The 19201-nt window shown below is 45.7% G+C and overlaps 1 protein-coding gene and 1 long non-coding RNA gene across 3 annotated transcripts in view; both read right to left on the reverse strand.

Annotated features, from left to right (window-relative positions):
* The window catches only part of LOC121005278 (alpha-2-macroglobulin-like protein 1), a 234254-nt gene that overhangs the window by 19641 nt on the left and 195412 nt on the right, over positions 1–19201 (reverse strand). For both annotated transcript variants that reach the window (XM_040437916.1, XM_040437917.1), the window contains exons 31-34: positions 18546–18761; positions 16658–16767; positions 16169–16259; positions 121–189 (exon numbers count right to left, since the gene is read on the reverse strand). In XM_040437916.1, coding sequence (XP_040293850.1) covers positions 121–189; positions 16169–16259; positions 16658–16767; positions 18546–18761 — 486 coding nt within the window. The remainder of the gene's footprint in view (positions 1–120; positions 190–16168; positions 16260–16657; positions 16768–18545; positions 18762–19201) is intronic.
* On the reverse strand, positions 5172–9891 carry LOC121005279. The gene is made up of 3 exons (XR_005779901.1): positions 9767–9891; positions 6837–6841; positions 5172–5214 (listed from the first exon to the last, which is right to left on the reverse strand). It is a non-coding gene; the product is annotated as an uncharacterized LOC121005279 (long non-coding RNA).

A 19201-nucleotide genomic window follows, 5' to 3' on the forward strand; every position in this document is an offset into this window, starting at 1 on the left:
ACACACATCTAGGGATATTTTGTGCCAAGAGGAGGGTTAAGGAGACATCTGTAAAAGGCTGGAGGTGACATATTGGCATCTCAAGTAAGTACAGGCTCCATTGCTCTGTTGCGACCTCACCTCTTCTACATAGATGGACACGGAATCGTCTTCCAGCTCCACTCTCTTCACCAGTGGATTCTTCTTCAGCTGCAAAACATGACAAATTATTCTACATTTTATCTGTTCAGAGTCTTAAGATCAAGATAAAGGAGAAGAATATGAAAAGAATCCCAGCACTTCGCTATCTTCAAGCTATGAATCTCTTTTATTGTTATAGCAGGGACGCATTTCGGCCCATCCTGAGTCTTTATAAATCATAAGGCTTGATAAAGGCTCAGGCTGGGCCCAAACGTGTCCCAGTTATAACAATAAAAAGAGAGCCATAGCTTGAAGATAGCGAAGTGTTGGGATTCTTTTCATATCTATATTTGGTCCCACCACGTGCACTGCTAACCTCCAGAGTGACGACTGGAATCCAAAGAAGTAGAATATGGCAGTAAACCATGGACACTAAAGCCTGTGATCATGTCCAAAGTAGGCAGTTGCCTAAGGCACAACAGACACAGGTATCCCTCTCGCCAGTTGAAATCATTCCATTGTTTAAGTGTAACTATGATTTCACTACCAAAAATGAAATCATTAACACATGTGATGCTGAAGGGAATATATTCATGAAGCTTTATTTTTCAGCTAATTTTACCTTTTTGGTGTCTGTATTCAGCCCTGAGCCTCCCTATTTCTCTGTGCCTCTATTTAAGCATCTTTCTAAGATGGCCTCTGCTGCTCTTTCTGTGATGATCTTTGCCCTGTCCTTGAGGCCATCCTGTATTTCCCTCACTTTCTATAACCCCTTGTTCTCCTCACGTGAACTAGCAGGACCAATCAGAATGCAGATAACCTCGCCCACTACCCCGGAGCGGTGTGTATCCTGTCACATACAGCTAACCAGAGACAGACAAGACCAATCAGAACGCAGATAACCTCCCCCACTACCCCAGAGCAGTGTGTATCCTCTCACATACAGCTAACCAAAGACAGGCAAGACCAATCAGAATGCAGATAACTTCCCCACTACCCCAGACCAGTGTGTATTCTCTAACATACAGCTAACCACAGACAAGACCAATCAGAATGCAGATAACCTCCCCCATTACCCCAGAGCTTTGTGTATCCTCTCACCTACAGCTAACCAGAGACAGACAAGACCAATCAGATTGCAGATAACCTCCCCCACTACCCCAGAGCAGTGTGTATCCTCTCACATACAGCTAACCAGAGACAGACAAGACCAATCAGAATGCAGATAACCTCCCCCACTACCCCAGAGCAGTGTGTATCCTCTCACATACAGCTAACCAAAGACAGGCAAGACCAATCAGAATGCAGATAACTTCCCCACTACCCCAGACCAGTGTGTATCCTCTAACATACAGCTAACCACAGACAAGACCAATCAGAATGCCGAAACCCCTCCCCATTACCCCAGAGCTATGTGTATCCTCTCATCTACAGCTAACCAGAGACAGACAAGATCAATCAGATTGCAGATAACCTCCCCCACTACCCCACACCACTGCGTATCCTCTCACATACAGCTAACCAGAGACCGACAAGAACAATCAGAATGCAGATAACCTCCCCCACTACCCCAGATCGGTGTGTATCCACTCACATACAGCTAACCACAGACAAGACCAATCAGAATGCAGATAACCTCTCCCACTACCCCAGAGCAGTGTGTATACTCTAGCATACAGCTAACCAGAGACAGACAAGACCAATCAGAATGCAGATAACCTCCCCCATTGCCCCAGAGCAGTGTTTATATCTGCTACCATTCAGGAGATATCATCATATAAAGCAGCCCTCCTCCCTCCACTTTCTGAAGGGGCCCAGACACTCAGGGCTGAGCTCCTCCTCCTAGTGCTCTCCCCAACACTCAGGGTTGTGCTTCTCCTCCCAGTGCTCTCCCCAGTTACTCAGGGCTGTGCTCCTGCTCCTAGTGCTCTCCCCGGCACTCAGGGCTGTGCTCCTCCTCCAAGCTCTCTCCCCAGAACTCGGAGCTGTGCTCCTCCTCCCAGTGCTCTCCCCAACACTCAGGGTTGTGCTTATCCTCCCAGTACTCTCCCCGGCACTCAGGGCTGTGCTCCTCCTCCAAGCTCTCTCCCCAGAACTCGGAGCTGTGCTCCTCCTCCCAGTGCTCTCACCGGCACTCAGGGCTGCGCTCCTCCTCCCAGCGCTTTCCCCGGCACTCAGGGCTGCGCTCCTCCTCTCAGCAATCTCCCTGGCACTAAGGGCTGCGCTCCTCTTCCCAGCGCTCTCCCTGGCACTTAGGACTGCGCTCCTCCTCCCAGCGCTTTTCCTGGCACTCAGGGCTGCGCTCCTCCCAGCGCTCTCCCCGACACTCAAGGCTGCGCTCCTACTCCCAGCACTCTCCCTGGCACTCAGGGCTGCGCTCCTCCTCCCAGCGCTCTCCCTGGCACTCAGGGCTGCGCTCCTCCTCCCAGCCCTCTCCCCAGCACTCAGGGCTGTGCTTCTCCTCCCATTGCTCTCCCCGACACTCAGGGCTGTGTTCCTCCTCCCAGCGCTCTCTCCGGCACTCAGGACTGCGCTCCTCCTCCCAGCGCTCTCCCCAGCACTCAGGGCTGCGCTCCTCCTCCCAGCGCTCTCCCCAGCACTCAGGACTGCGCTCCTCCTCGCAGCGCTCTCCCTGGCACTCAGGGCTGTGCTCCTCCTCGCAGCACTCTCCCCGGCACTCAGGGCTGCGCTCCTCCTCGCAGCGCTCTCCCTGGCACTCAGAACTGCGCTCCTCCTCCCAGCGCTCTGCCCAGCACTCAGGGCTGCGCTCCTCCTCGCAACGCTCTCTCCGGCACTCAGGACTGCGCTCCTCCTCCCAGCGCTCTGCCCAGCACTCAGGGCTGCGCTCCTCCTCGCAACGCTCTCTCCGGCACTCAGGACTGCGCTCCTCCTCCCAGCGCTCTCCCCAGCACTCAGGGCTGCGCTCCTCCTCCCAGCGCTCTCCCCAGCACTCAGGACTGCGCTCCTCCTTGCAGCGCTCTCCCTGGCGCTCAGGGCTGTGCTCCTCCTCGCAGAGTTCTGCAGTCTCTTGCTTATAATAGAGAGGAGACGGCTGCACATAACAACACTGTGAGAAGAGGCTGCAGAATATGAAAGTAGCACACATTCCTGGGAGTTATTATCAGGTTAAACTGAAAATGATTACATTTTAATTACACAGCAGGGCGTACTATTAGGGTATAAAAAAATAAAATGGCAGTTACACTTTAAAAAGCAGGCGGAGGATAACGCATTTTAGACAAAATGAATCATCCTTCGTTATAGCATAAAGTCACTGTTGAGAGCCTCCAGTAAAATATGAAAAGCATTGAGATGCTTGAAGGGTTACAAATTCCTGCATCACCACTGCCTGTGATACGGTCTGGATGACAACCCCCAACATGTAGCATGGCGTCATAGGGAGGGACAGGGTCATCATCTTTCCCATCGATCCAATTACAGTGGAGAGCGTAACAGCCAGGGAGAAAAAAAATCGAACCTTCTTCCTGGCTGTGACGCTCTCTGCTGTGATTGGATCGCGACACAACCAGGGAGAAGGAAACGCCCATTGAGAAGCCCTGGCGTCTCCTCCTCCCTGTACCGAAGCTCAGTATTAACATACTGAGCAGGAAAACTACATGGGGGCACAGCGGGGTGCAGGAGCGATATTTAAAAAAAATAGGGTGGCAGCATCAGCGGGGTAAAGGTATTTAAAATAAAAAAAACTTGAAAGTCATTTTAATACATAAAACAGTCAAAAATGATGCACAGGCTTCAAAGATCTATTTTACTGCTGCCCCTGAACCATGCAGCCCTATGCAGGAGCCCAGTTTGCCCTAGTTTGTCATGCTGGTTTGTCCCTGAACTGTGAGGCCCTATGCAGGAGCCCAGTTTGCACTGGTTTGTAATACTGGTTTGTTCCTAATTGTAGACAATGGATTATGGCAACAGTCAGTGTGGTAGATGTCTGTTCTGAGAGAAACCTCATCCATCTGTCAGAAATCTCTGAGATCTTCCTCTGTAGTAGAGATGAGAAAATTTCTTAAAATGCACTTCAAATTTTTCTAAAGAATCGATTCGTGACTGAATCAAATATGTTCCAATTGCCCTTAAAAATTGTATATAACACTCTCTGGTCAGAGGAGAAATAGACAGAGAGAGAGAGAAAGAGCCAGTAGTATGCTACTCTGGGGTTTTCATAATAAGATCTTCCCCTGGTGGTAGCCTCAAACTGTTCAATCAGTGCTTTTTTCATAATAACATTTTCCCCTGGTGGTAGACTCAAACTGCTTTTCAAAATACAAATTTTCATCTTCTGCTGTGATTGCATCCCCAGATTCCCCACATAATTCTTCTTTGCACTCAAAGCTTTTTCGGGGTAACTAGATAACCTGGATAATCTGGATAAAAGACCCCATATGTGACAATCAGAGCGGATTAGATGGAGAGCGATCATCTTCTCACTATTATTTTGGATAAAAGACCCTCATACGTGACAATCCGAGGGGATTAGATGGAGAGTGATCCTCTTCTCACTATTAGGATATATTCACACGAACGTATTCTGTTTGTTTTGTTTTTTGCTGATTGGATGAGGACCCATTCATTTAAATGGGTCCGCAAAAATGCAGACAGCACAATGTGTGCTCTCCGCATCCATATGTCCTTTCCGTAGCCCAAAAAATATGGAGCATGTCCTATTCTTGTCCGTTTTGCGGACAAGGATAGGCATTGTTACAATGGATCCGCAAAAAAAAAACGGATGCAACACGGATGTCACACAGACCTCATTTGTATTTTTTGAGGATCAGTGTTTTGCGGATGGCAAAACACATGCGGTGGTGTGAATGTAAGTGTGCTGTGCCAGCATTTATTTCTTATATTTAAGATGTATTTGTGTTCTCATATCATTCCCATGGTAAGTAATGCCGCCTCCCTGTGGTCATTCTTGTCATAGGTTTCCTGAATGTATTATGTAAATCCCATTGCCTTTGCTCTCTGTCTACTCCTCCCTTTCGGTGACATCACATCCTGTGCTCTCTGTTCCTGTGTGCTATTCTTTCTGCAGCAGACTCAGAGCTGGTGAGAGCATTTCGTTTTGACCTCTAATATCCTCTAATATCCTCTAAATGCCTTTGCTCAAGGTAAACTCAATAAATTACCAAAGCATTTCCATTGTATCCTTTTCACTGGATTTTCACATACAACTGGTACCACGACCTAAGGGGTATTAGTGAGTTTAGCTGTACAGAGATAACCACTCACAACCAGTCAGAGACTTCTCTAATGTACATCTATGGCAGAATAGTCAAAGCGAATCCTAAATCTACAGTCTTTGCATGTCTACACGCAGTCTGCAAGCAAGCTTAGAGCAGTCCGCCATCTTACATGCACGTGGCTTCATAAGCACAGTGAGTAAGCCGAAATCCTTTCTTAACCTGTTTGGGACATAGGGCGTACCAGTATGGCATGATGTCCTGGTACTTAAGGACACAGGGCGTACCTGTACGTGCTATGTATTTACGATCATCGCCGTGCAGCAGGCACCCGGGGACAATGCGCGGGGGGGTCCCGTGACCCCCCCCGTTTCGGCGATCGGCGCAAACCGCAGGTCAATTCAGACCTGCGGTTTGCGGCTTTTACATGGTGCGGCGGGCGGCGGTGCCATCGGGTCCCCGTGCGGCTGTAGGGGGGACCCGATGGCATGGAAGGCAGCGCGATGCCTTTCTTAGACATCGGCGCTGCCTTCCGGTGACGAGCCTGTGAGATCCAGCCCCCTGGATCTCACAGGCCGGAAGCTGTATGAGTAATACACATTGAATTACTCATACAGCCAATGCATTCCAATACAGAAGTCCCAAAGTGGGACAAAAAATAAAGTGAAGAAAAAAAAGTTTAAAAAATAAAGTTTTCCCCCCCAAAAAATTTAAAGTTTCAAGTAAAAAAATAAATAAAAAATTTCCCCCAAATAAAGTAAAAAAAAATTGGTAAAAAATAGGGGAAAAAAAAGTATACATATTAGGTATCGCCGCATCCGTAATAACCTGCTCTATAAAAATATCACATAACTTAACCCCTCATGTGAATACCGTAAAAAAAAAACTGTGTAAAAAAATGCCATTTTTTGTCACCTTACATCACAAAAAGTGTAATAGCAAGCGATCAAAAAGTCATGCGCACCCCAAAATAGTGCCAATCAAACCGTCATCTCATCCTGCAAAAATCATACCCTACCCAAGATAATCGCCCAAAAACTGTAAAAAAAACTATGGCTCTCAGACTATGGAAACACTAAAACATGATTTTTTTTGTTTCAAAAATGAAATCATTGTGTAAAACTTACATAAATTTAAAAAAAGTATACATATTAGATATCGCCGCGTCCATAATAACATGCTCTATAAAAATATCACATGACCTAACCCATCAGGTGAATGCCGTAAAAAAAAAACGTCTAAAAAAAGCCATTTTTTGTCACCTCACATCACAAAAAGTGTAATAGCAAGCAATCAAAAAGTCATACGCACCCCAAAATAGTGCCAATCAAACCGTCATCTGATCCCGCAAAAATCATAACCTACCCAAGATAATCGCCCAAAAACTGTAAAAAAAATATGTCTCTCAGTCTATGGAAACACTAAAACATGATTTTTTTGTTTCAAAAATGAAATCATTGTGTAAAACTTACATAAATTTAAAAAAGTTTATATATTAGGTATCGCCGCGTCCATAATAACATGCTCTATAAAAATATCACATGACCTAACCCATCAGGTGAATGCCGTAAAAAAAAAAACGGTGTAAAAAAAGCCATTTTTGGTCACCTTACATCACAAAAAGTGTAATAGCAAGCAATCAAAAAGACATACGCACCCCAAAATAGTGCCAATCAAACCGTCATCTGATCCCGCAAAAATCGTACCCTACCCAAGATAATCGCCCAAAAACTATGGCTCTCAGACTATGGAAACACTAAAACATGATTAAAAAAAATAAATTATGAAACCATTGTGTAAAACTTACATAAATAAAAACAAAGTATACATATTAGGTATCGCCGCGTCCGTATAGACCGGCTCTATAAAAATACCACATGATTTAACCTTTCAGATGAATGTTGTAAATAACCAACAAAAAAATACGGTGCCAAAACAGCTATTTCTTGTTACCTTGCCTCACAAAAAGTGTAATATAGAGCAACCAAAAATCATATGTACCCTAAACTAGTACCAACAAAACTGCAACCCTATCTCGTATTTTCTAAAATGGGGTCACTTTTTTGAAGTTTCTACTCTAGGGGTGCATCAGGGTGGCTTTAAATGGGACATGGTGTCAAAAAACCAGTCCAACAAGATATGCCTTCCAAAAACCGTATGGCGTGCCTTTCCTTCTGCGCCCTGCCGTGTGCCCATACAGCAGTTTATGACCAAATATGTGGTGTTTCTGTAAACTACAGAATCAGGGCCATAAATATTAAGTTTTGTTTGGCTGTTAACCCTTTCTTTGTAACTGGAAAAAAAATATTAAAATGGAAAATCTGCCAAAAAAGTGAAATTTTGAAATTGTATCTCTATTTTCTATTCATTCTTGTGGAACACCTAAAGGGTTAACAAAGTTTGTAAAATCCGTTTTGAATACCTTGAGGGGTGTAGTTTCTAAAATGGGGTCACTTCTTTGGAGTTTCTACCCTAGGGGTGCATCAGGGGGGCTTCAAATGGGACATGGTGTCAAAAAAACAGTCCAGCAAAATCTGCCTTCCAAAAACCGTATGGCATTCCTTTTCTTCTGCGCCCTGCCGTGTGCCCGTACAGCGGTTTACGACCACATATGGGGGGTTTCTGTAAACTACAGAATCAGGGCCATAAATATTGAGTTTTGTTTGGCTGTTAACCCTTGCTTTGTAACTGGAAAAAAAATATAAAAATGGAAAATCTGCCAAAAAAGTGAAATTTTGAAATTGTATCTCTATTTTCCATTCATTCTTGTGGAATACCTAAAGAGTTAACGACGTTTGTAAAATCAGTTTTGAATACCTTGAGGGGTTTAGTTTCTAGAATGGGGTCATTTTTGGGTGGTTTCTATTATATAAGCATCGCAAAGTGACTTCAGATCTGAACTGGTCCTTAAAAAGTGGGTTTTTGAAAATCTCTGAAAAATTTCAAGATTTGCTTCTAAACTTCTAAAAAAGGAAGGTTAATGAAAAGTGTAATTTTTTGCACCAAGGTCCTGTAGAAAAAAACTGACATGGACACGGATGACATACCAGTTGTGCATCCGTTTTTTTTGACAGACCCATTTTCCACTGACAAGAATAGGACAGGTTATATTTTTTTGACGGACTGGAATCATGGATCACGGACGCAGAGAAAAAACGGAGGACTATCATTTTTTTTCACAGCTCCATAGAAATGAATGGGACCTCCGCTAAACAGTGAAAAATGACGGAACGGACGTGGATGCACACAACGGTCGTGTGCATGAGGCCTAAGGCAGAACTCCGCATCGCACACTTGCAGGAGGTGAAATCTTATCGATCGACTTCAACCAAATATACGATTTCATCTTCCAAAACCTCTTGTTCCGGGAGGTCGGCGATACATGACAAGATTATAGTGTAAGTGTAAGAACTTCCTCCGCTAAGAAGGAGGGAGAAGCTCAACTATAAATTCTACAAACAGAAAGGGAAGAAGCAGCTACCTTAGCTAAACTGAAGGTCTTCGAGCAAGCATTAGGGCAAGGTACCGACCTAGACTGTTTCATCCCAGGAGAAGTGGAAGACCCAGCCGACTGCACTGCCAGATATGTGTTAAGGCAATCATCACCTGCTCCTCCTGCTAAATCGCATGTACCAACGCCACTTCTAAATCACCAACTGCGTGAACCTACAGACCACCAGATGTCATCATCCACCAATAACAAGGAAATTGCCAGTGTAGTGCCAACTGATCCTCCAGAGACTAAACCACAGCTTAATCCCTATGCCACATCATTTTGTCCTGTTCCATCTCAGCCTTATGTGCCAGAGCCCCTACACGCCCCAGAGACACCACAATGCGACCCAGCAACAAGGAATGGGAGATCAGACATGTCGGACTTTGCCAGATACATGATGCGTAGGGAGCTGATTAACATTAGTCTCTCGAAGTATGATGACCGTGCTGAAAACTACAGAGCCTGGAAATCGACCTTTAGGGTCCATTCATACATCCGTAGAATAGGTCCGCATCCGTTCCGCAATATCCAAAATGGATGCGGACCCATTCATTGTCTATGGGGACGGAATGGATGTGGAGAGCACACTATGTGCTCTCCGCATTTCCGGAGCGCGGCCCCGATCTTCCGGTCCGCGGCTCCGGAAAAAAAAATAGAACATGTCCTATTCTTGTCTGAAATTGCAGGCAGGCCACTCAGAGGAAGGTCTCGCTGCAGCATGGGAGAGACTCGAACAGACCTATGGCAGTTCTGAAGCTATAGATAGCGCCTTATTCAAGAGACTTCAAGCCTTCCCAAAAATTACTAGCAAGGACAATCGCAACCTCCAGGATCTGAGCAACCTAATAAAGGAATTAGAATTGGCTAAAATGGACCCACATCTGATACTACCTTGATACTGCCCATGGTGTCAATCCAGTTGTGTTGAAACTACCACACGGCATGCATCAGTGACCAAGATTCATCAGTGACCAAGCTCGGAAGAAGAATGATCCCAGCTTTGACTTCACAGAATCCACTCTACCTGTTTCATCCTCATGCTCAAGGTATGACAACACAACAAGTAAACGTAGAGACTTAAGGGGAACAGTATCAGTTAGGAAAACAAATGTCCCACTTATTGCAGCCTCCACTACTAGGAAGGACACCCCCGTCCTTAAAGAAAAGGACCCTAATGCCCTATCCACAAAAGACCTCATCCTTTAAAAAAATGTGGGCTCAGGGATAAAGAGCTTGCCAGAACGCACAGAGACACTCAAAGAGCCTGGAGTGTGTTACAAGTGTTGTGCTTCGTCAAATCATATGGCAAAAGACTGTAAAGCTATCATCAGGTGTGCAGAATGCAGCAGTGACAAGCATGTTACAGCAATGCATCCTACTTTGCCTCCAGACAGCGCACCATCTCAAGCCGCAACCAATACCGTCGCACTTCATGGCTGGGAGCCACCGGTTCAAGAGCTAGCTACAACGACTGTCTCCTCTTCCTGTATGGAAATATGTGGCAAGGAGATTGGTTCCAAGTGCTGTGCAAAAGTGTGTTTGGTCAACGTCTACCCAGAAGGGCAATCTGAAAAGGCCACGAGAATGTGCGCCATTATAGATGAGCAAAGCAATAGGTCTCTGGCAAAACCTAAATTATTTGAGATTTTCAGCATAACTGGAGAAGCAACACCATACACCCTCAACGCTTGTTCTGGTCGTGTAGATACTTATGGCAGAAGAGCCACTGGATACCTTATCTCCTCCTTTAAAGGGAATGTTCATATACCCTTGCCAACGTTAATTGAATGCGAGCAGATAGTGTACCTGATAAAAGAAATGAAATTCCTACTCCAGAAGCTGAATACCATCATTTCCACTTGTGAGATTCCTCTTATTGTCACACCGGTGACAGGTTTTAGAAGGTCTGAAAGATTATCTGCTCATTAGTGATCTGACAGCCTCTTTTGGTTTCACTTTGTCTATGTGTTGCTTGTATGTCCACACCTCCTGTTCAGGTGTGGATCAGGTGACCTTTACCTCCCCCTATTTAGTCTGACTTTACCCATCACTCCTTGCTCTGGATAGCTTCATTTGGTTTTTGGAAGAGCTGAAGTGTGGTTCTAGTTGAAGTCCTGTTCATCCATCATCCATCAGCCTCAGAAGTTAAGTGTACCGTTTGTTGTATTTTGTATTCCCCCCCACCTTTGTTGTTTACTAGGCCTCAGCGAGACGCTGGTTCCTTCACCAGGGAAGGAGCGGGTAGTTACTGCCCTGTCATTACCATTAGGGCATCCGAGGGCCACCAGGGTTTTCTAGGTTCCTGTGTATGGGCATCTATACCATCGAGAGGTGCCCATACGGATAGGGCCAGGAACAGGGTTTTATAGGTGGTGACCCTTTTCCTTCCCTAGCGGTGAGGCCTAGTGTATTTTCCCTTCCTTCTTGTTGCCTTTTGGTGTTCTCCCCTACTACATCCGTCACACCTATGGACATGAATGCTAACGTCCTACTCTTGCTCGGGGGAGACATTTTGAGAGTCCACAAGGTGTGGCAACAATGCAACGGTCCTGACAACGCCCCATATGCACAGAGACTCGACTTAGGATGGGTGATTGTGGCAGATGCATGTATAAATAAGAGCCACAAACCATCTCAAGTGAACTCCTTCAAAACTTTTGTGCTCAAAATGGTCGCACAACTTACTTTAAGCTATGTGTTCGCGATTACGAGGTAGATCAGTGTTTTGTACAACACCAGAGGACAACAGATTAGCCTTGTCCATAGATGACAAAGAGTTTATTAAAATAATGGACAATGGATTCTTCAAAGATGCATCTAACCACTGGGTTGCACCTTTACCTTTCCGTGGTGTAAGAGCCAGACTTCCTGATAACCGGGAACAAGCACTATCCAGATTCATCTCTCTGCAACGTATGTTAAAAAACAAGCCTGAAATGAAAAATCATTTTGTGGCCTTCATGGAAAAGATATTTCACAATGACCATGCAGAGCCGACCTTCCCTCCTTTGGAGTATATCACCCACGGAAACCAAACCAGATAAGAGTGGTATTCAACTTAAGTGCCAAACATAATGGCGTATCTCTGAACGAAATCCGTCTCACCGGTCCAAACCTGACCAATAATCTGGTAGGAGTACTTATGAGATTCAGAAAGGAGCCAGTTGCCATTACTGCAGACATTGAGCAAATGTTCCACTGCTTTATCATACGGCAAGACCACAGAAATTACCTTGGGTTTCTTTGGCACAGAGACAATGACACCAGCAAGGAAATGGTTGAATACCGCATGAAGGTGCACGTGTTCAGTAACAGTCCTTCACCTGCTGTTGCTACATATGGCCTACGTAGGGCTGCCTCTGATGGTGAGTCAGACTTATTGAAAGATTCAACTTCATTGAAAGAGACTTCTACGTGGACGATGCACTCAAATTTTTGCTCACACTGGAGGAAGCCATAGATCTGCTCACACGAGGTATGCTTTCAAAATCTTGTCTGAGGTTACATAAAATCGCCTCTAACTGTGCTGCTGTAATGAAAGCTTTCCAGCCCAGTGATCATGCCACAGAATTCAGAGACTTGAATCTAGGGATAGACAATCCACCAGTACAGAGAAGTCTGAGTTTGAGGTGGGACTTATCAAATGACTCCCTTGGGTTTCAAGTTAGCTGTGCCGATAAACCATTTACTAAACGGGGAGTTCTCTCAGTGGTGAACGGCCTATATGATCCCCAGGGATTTGTAGCATCTTTGACTGTACCAGGAAAATTCCTGTTAAGTCAGCTTTCGGAGTCTGTTTCAGACTGGGATGCTCCACTGCCCTCTGACAAACAGCAAAAGTGGGAGTTTTGGAAGGAATGCTTGCATGCATTAGACAGGATTCACATACCAAGATGCTACACTCCAAAATCCCTTACAACCACTCGGAGGAAAGAAATCCACATCTTCTCAGATGCATCTACTGAAGCTATTGCAGCTGTTGCTTATTTGAAGGTAATAGACTATTGCAATGAAGCTCGTGTTGGATTTCTGTTTGGAAAGGCTAAATTAGCTCCGAAACCTGAGCGCACCATTCCTAGGCTTGAATTCTGTGGGATGGTACTAGCTGTAGAGACTGCAGACTTTATACAGCATGAGCTAGATATTCATGTGGATGACATTCAATTTTACACAGACAGTAAGGTTGTTCTGGGTTATATATACAACCAGTCGAAATGCTTCTACGTCTATGTCAGTAACCGCATTGAAAGCATTAGAAGGTCCTCTAAACCTGAACAGTGGCACTATGTTCCATCTCATCTCAATCTCGCAGATTGCGCCACCAGACCAGCATCTGATAGAGTCTCTGCAAATTCTTCTTGGTTAACAGGTCTGGAATTTTTGCTGAACCAGAACGAAGAAACTCCTACTAAAGACGACTTCTGTCTCCAAGACCCTCATGAAGATCCAGAGATTCGCCCTGAAGTTAGTACCTTTGTCACCAAGTCTGAAAGGAGGTCTGGCTTGGGCTGTCATTGCTTTGAAAGCTTCTCCAGATGGTCAAGGCTCGTTGACACCATTGCAAGGTTAGTCCACATTATACATTGCTTTCGTGCTGACAAACATAACGCTAAATGTTGCAGTTGGCACGTGTGCCATACCTCTCACTGCAGAAGATATTGTCCTTGCTTGTGAGTTGCTTGTGATACGTAATGTACAGCAGAGTGCCTTTCACATGGAACTGAAATGTATACATGACAAGCAAGATATTCCAAAAAGCAGCCCCATTGTCAACTTGAAACCAAAAGTTGACGATCGTGGCATTCTGAGGGTCAGTGGTCGCCTAAACAAGGCTAAGTTAGAGTTTTCAGAAAGGAATCCCCTCATTATTCCTGCCAATCACTATGTTACTACACTGCTGATACGGCATTGTCATGAAAGAATCAAACACCAAGGCAGACATTTCACTGAGGGTGCTTTAAGAGCCGCAGGTCTTTGGATAGTGGGAGCAAAAAGACAGGTTGCTCATATAATTCACCATTGCATTAAATGTCCCAAGGCAAGGGGAAAACTGCAACATCAACAAATGTCTGATTTGCCAGTTGATAGGACAAGCACCGAACCACTGTTTAGTTATGTTGGTCTGGATGTCTTCGGGCCATGGACAGTCACTGCACGTAGGACCAGAGGTGGTCATGCAGACAGCAAACGATGGGCAGTGTTGTTTACATGTTTAAGTGTACGTGCTATACACATTGGAGTAATAGAATCCATGAACGCTTCTAGTTTCATCAATGCTTTAAGACGATTTCTCGCCATCAGAGGACAAGTAAAGCAAATGAGATCTGACTGTGGAACCAACTTCATAGGTGCCTGCCGAGAATTGCAAATCAACTCTAAGCCAGTTCAAGACTACTTGGCCAACAATGGTTGTACATGGATCTTTAACCCCCCTCATGCCTCTCATATGGGCGGTTCATGGGGAAGGATGATAGGTATCAACTGCAAAATATTGGACTGTATGCTAATGGACTCAAACTTCTCAAGGCTCACCCATGAGACTTTGATGACCTTCTTAGCTGAGGTATCCGCTATCGTCAACGCAAGACCTCTTGTACCTGTATCTATGGACCCAGAATCCCCTGCCATTCTCACTCCAGCAACTCTTCTCACTTAGAAGTTTGGATCTGTTCCTAATCCACCTGAAGAGTGGTAACCTATGTCAGAAACGGTTTAAACGTGTTCAACATCTGGCCAACTGTTTCTGGAGCAGTTGTAAAACAAGGGTACTTAAGCTTTCTTCAAGGACGAAGGAAGTGGCAGCAGGTCAAGCCAAACTTACAAATGGGAGATCTTGTTCTTATGAAAGACCAGAAGGTGGGATGAAATTCCTGGCCCATGGGTCTCATCTCAAAAATCTTCGCCAGTGAAGATGGCAAGGTCCGTAAGGTGGGAGTGACCATCGCAAAACAAGGCGATCCCAAGTCCTTCATCAGGTCTACATCTGAGATTGTTCTCCTCTTACCCGTTGAGGAATTATTTCTTCTACCTTGAGGAACTTTGTTCCAGTATTTTCATTGAACATCATATGGACATTCACGTTTTGCATATAGTGTGAATTCCTAGGATTTCAGATGGGGAGTGTGCTGTCCCAGCTTTTATTTCTTCCACTTAAGATAAATTGCTGTATTTGTGTTCTCATATCATTACCATGGTATGTAATGCCGCCACCCTGTGGTCATTCTTGTCATAGGTTTCCTGAATGTATTATGTAAATCCCATTACCTTTGCTCTCTGTCTACTCCTCCCTTTCGGTGACATCACATCCTGTGCTCTCTCTCTGTTCCTGTGTGCTATCCTTTCTGCAGCAGACTCAGAGCTGGTGAGAGCATTTCGTTTTGCCCTCTAATATCCCCTAATGTCCTCTGTGTCTTTGCTCAAGGTAAACTTAATAATTTACCAAAGCATTTCCATTGTATCCTCCTCACTGGATTTTCATATGCAACTGGTACCACGACCTAAGGGATATTAGTGAGTTCAGCTGTACAGAGATAACCACTCACAACCAGTCAGAGACTTCTCTAACGTACATCTGTGGCAGAATAGTAAGCCTTATTCTGGATAAAAGACCCCATATGTTACAATCAGAGGGGATCAGATGGCGAGTGATCGTCTTCTGACTACTGATCTGGATAAAAGACCCCCAATGTGACAATCAGAAAGCGGGAACGCTGTGACTGAAGGGGGATGATTCCGGGCAGAGATGTCCATGTTAGGCCTTGTTCACATCTGTTGTAGATTCTGTAGATACAGGACAGGATACCTCAGCATGCTGCACTTTGTCTGGTTAAATTCTGGCTTTCCTAATGGAATCCTGACCACGTTGTAGTCAGCGAGATTGTCGGCTGGTGTTGGTTTCCATCAGAACAACAGAAGTGAAAATGCCAGTGTGAACACGTCCAGCCAACACGAAAACTGCAGGATTTCTTTTAATATAGAAAGTGACAAAAAAAAACACGAGATCAAAAATTCTTCAAAAATGTGTTCACATAAAAACTCAGTTCTTGTGATCTTCTGAGGAGTAGTTCCCTTTAAGGGCTTTTGTTCTGAGCTCTCCTGATCTCTGTAGAGTCCTGCCACAACCACTCGTGTGGGAGCTGAACCCAGGGGACATGTAATCACACGGCCTGTAGGATGAGAAGAAGACCAGGAGTCCACGGCTGTAGTCCTGTGAGATGGCATGTATGACACCAGAGGCAGAAGTCTTCACATTGGGCACATGTGTGGATCTTGGGACATGTTTAGTTTTGGCTGGAGATATGATATAATGGGACATCAAGGGTTTTTTAGTGCTTGGAAACACATCTTGTGCACTTACCTCGTCTACAGACGCCTTCTGGGGCACAAAGCCGGACAACATTTTTATCTCCAGAAAGACCATGTTAGTAGACTGGCGTTTCCCGGTGTACCTGCGGTTAGAAGAGATCGGAAATACTCTAAATATGAAATATCTGATGGCCACACAGACTGAAGGTGTGAAGGTAACAAACATTTTTCCTGCAGCTCTGGATGTGACTGGAGTATAAAACATAATGTAAAAGCAGAACTGTGATTGCAGCTCTCGATGTGATTGGAATAACCATCAGTGCAAGTAATGTAATGCAACTATTTAGAGAGTTCTTAATATTTAGACCGGAGAGTGACGGGGTCACCCACGAGATGCGGTAAAAGTGCCGCACCTCGTGTATGACCTCAGCCTCCCTCACAAGCCTGGAGGTTGGCAAGGACTGGCAGGGAGCCCTGAACCTCACGGGGCCCTCTTTCATTGTAGGCAATAAAGTTTCATCACATGGTCCACATCTCTTACCAGAACTCCAGCGCTATCTGCAGTAGGTCACTCTTCACACACACAGGATTCACTGTCAGGACAAATGCGTCGTCTTTGGAGTCAGGGAGAACATTATATGTCTGAACGGCCTGAGCAAAGAAACATGAGGAAATGATGGGCCCTGATAACAAGAACAAAACAAGAACTCCAGACCTCCCCCGTCACCTACTTATCAAAGGACAGTTACCCCAGACCTCCCCGTCACCTACTTATCAAGGGACAGTTACCCCAGACCTCCCCGTCACCTACTTATCAAAGGACAGTTACCCCAGACCTCCCCGTCACCTACTTATCAAAGGACAGTTACCCCAGACCTCCCCCGTCACCTACTTATCAAGGGACAGTTACCACAGACCTCCCCCGTCACCTACTTATCAAGGGACAGTTACCCCAGACCTCCCTGTCACCTACTTATCAAAGGACAGTTACCACAGACCTCCCTGTCACCTACTTATCAAGGGACAGTTACCCCAGACCTCCCTGTCACCTACTTATCAAAGGACAGTTACCCCAGACCTTCTCCGTCACCTACTTATCAAGGGACAGTTACCCCAGACCTCCCCATCACCTACTTTTTAAAGGACAGTTACCACAGACCTCCCCCGTCACCTACTTATCAAAGGACAGTTACCACAGACCTCCCCGTCACCTACTTATCAAAGGACAGTTACCCCAGACCTCCTCCATCACCTACTTATCAAGGGACAGTTACCCCAGACCTCCCCCGTCATCTAATTATCAAGGGACAGTTACCCCAGACCTTCTCCGTCACCTACTTATCAAGGGACAGTTACCCCAGACCTCCCCGTCACCTACTTATCAAGGGACAGTTACCCCAGACCTCTCCCGTCACCTACTTATCAAAGGACAGTTACCCCAGACCTCCCCTGTCACCTACTTATCAAGGGACAGTTACCCCAGACCTCCCCGTCACCTACTTATCAAAGGACAGTTACCACAGACCTCCCCATCACCTACTTATCAAAGGACAGTTACCCCAGACCTCCCCGTCACCTACTTATCAAGGGACAGTTACCACAGACCTCCCCGTCACCTACTTATCAAGGGACAGTTACCACAGACCTCCCCATCACCTACTTATCAAGGGACAGTTACCCCAGACCTTCTCCGTCACCTACTTATCAAGGGACAGTTACCCCAGACCTCCACTGTCACCTACTTATCAAAGGACAGTTACCACAGACCTCCCCCGTCACCTACTTATCAAAGGACAGTTACCCCAGACCTTCTCCGTCACCTACTTATCAAGGGACAGTTACCACAGACCTCCCCCGTCACCTACTCATCAAAGGACAGTTACCACAGACCTCCCCCGTCACCTACTCATCAAAGGACAGTTACCACAGACCTCCCCCGTCACCTACTTATCAAGGGACAGTTACCACAGACCTCCTCCATCACTTACATATCAAGGGACAGTTACCCCAGACCTTCTCCGTCACCTACTTATCAAGGGACAGTTACCACAGACCTCCCCCGTCACCTACTTATCAAAGGACAGTTACCACAGACCTCCCCCGTCACCTACTTATCAAAGGACAGTTACCACAGACCTCCCCCGTCACCTACTTATCAAGGGACAGTTACCACAGACCTCCCCCGTCACCTACTTATCAAGGGACAGTTACCCCAGACCTCCCCCGTCACCTACTTATCAAGGGACAGTTACCACAGACCTCCCCCGTCACCTACTTATCAAAGGACAGTTACCCCAGACCTCCCCCGTCACCTACTTATCAAGGGACAGTTACTGTATCTACACGCAGTGGTAGTCACAGTGATACCTCCTCTTCCTCATCTACATTCATGTACGTGTCATTATTAATGACAATCCTCTCATCTCTACCTGCATAATTATGGTTCCGTTTCCAGACACAGTCACGTTGTACTTTCCGGGGATCTTGGGAAGTTGCTTCTTGTGCAGGACTAGGCGGTTTGCATTGTCCAAGTGGAAGCGATGGTGGAAGCCATTCTCTGAGGTTACGTCTACTGTCATTGCTCCTATTTGACTGGATACACAACTTGCAAACTTTGACAATGCTTGAAGGGCCACCACGGTGTCCTAAGGACCAGAAGCAGGCAAAAGGTTCAAACATGGGATCTGCGGGAAGCCATGTTACAGACGTGTCGTTTACCCCTGACACTCATGATGATCTTAGTGATGGACTTGGTCTTTTAGTCTTAGGACATTGGCCACATTGTAAATCCAGCAGGCTCTTCAAGTAGCTTGTTCCGGCATAAATGCTGGCGTTCGGATGGACAAAAAACGCTGCATGCAGCGGTATTTGTCAGTCCGAAACCTGGCATTTGTGCTGGAAAAGGGCCAGATCACTGCCAGATCCCTTTATGCTCAATGGGGATCTGGTGGTGAATGGTAGAATCTTGCAATGCCGGATATGGTAAACTCTGGCAGACTGGCCCCTGATCTGGTAACTGCATATGTAAACATACCCTTACTGTGATGTGCAGTAATAATGTCAGAACTCATGAAAACCATTGAGA

The sequence above is a fragment of the Bufo bufo genome, chromosome 6, assembly GCF_905171765.1.
Source record: "Bufo bufo chromosome 6, aBufBuf1.1, whole genome shotgun sequence".
NCBI lineage: Eukaryota > Metazoa > Chordata > Amphibia > Anura > Bufonidae > Bufo > Bufo bufo.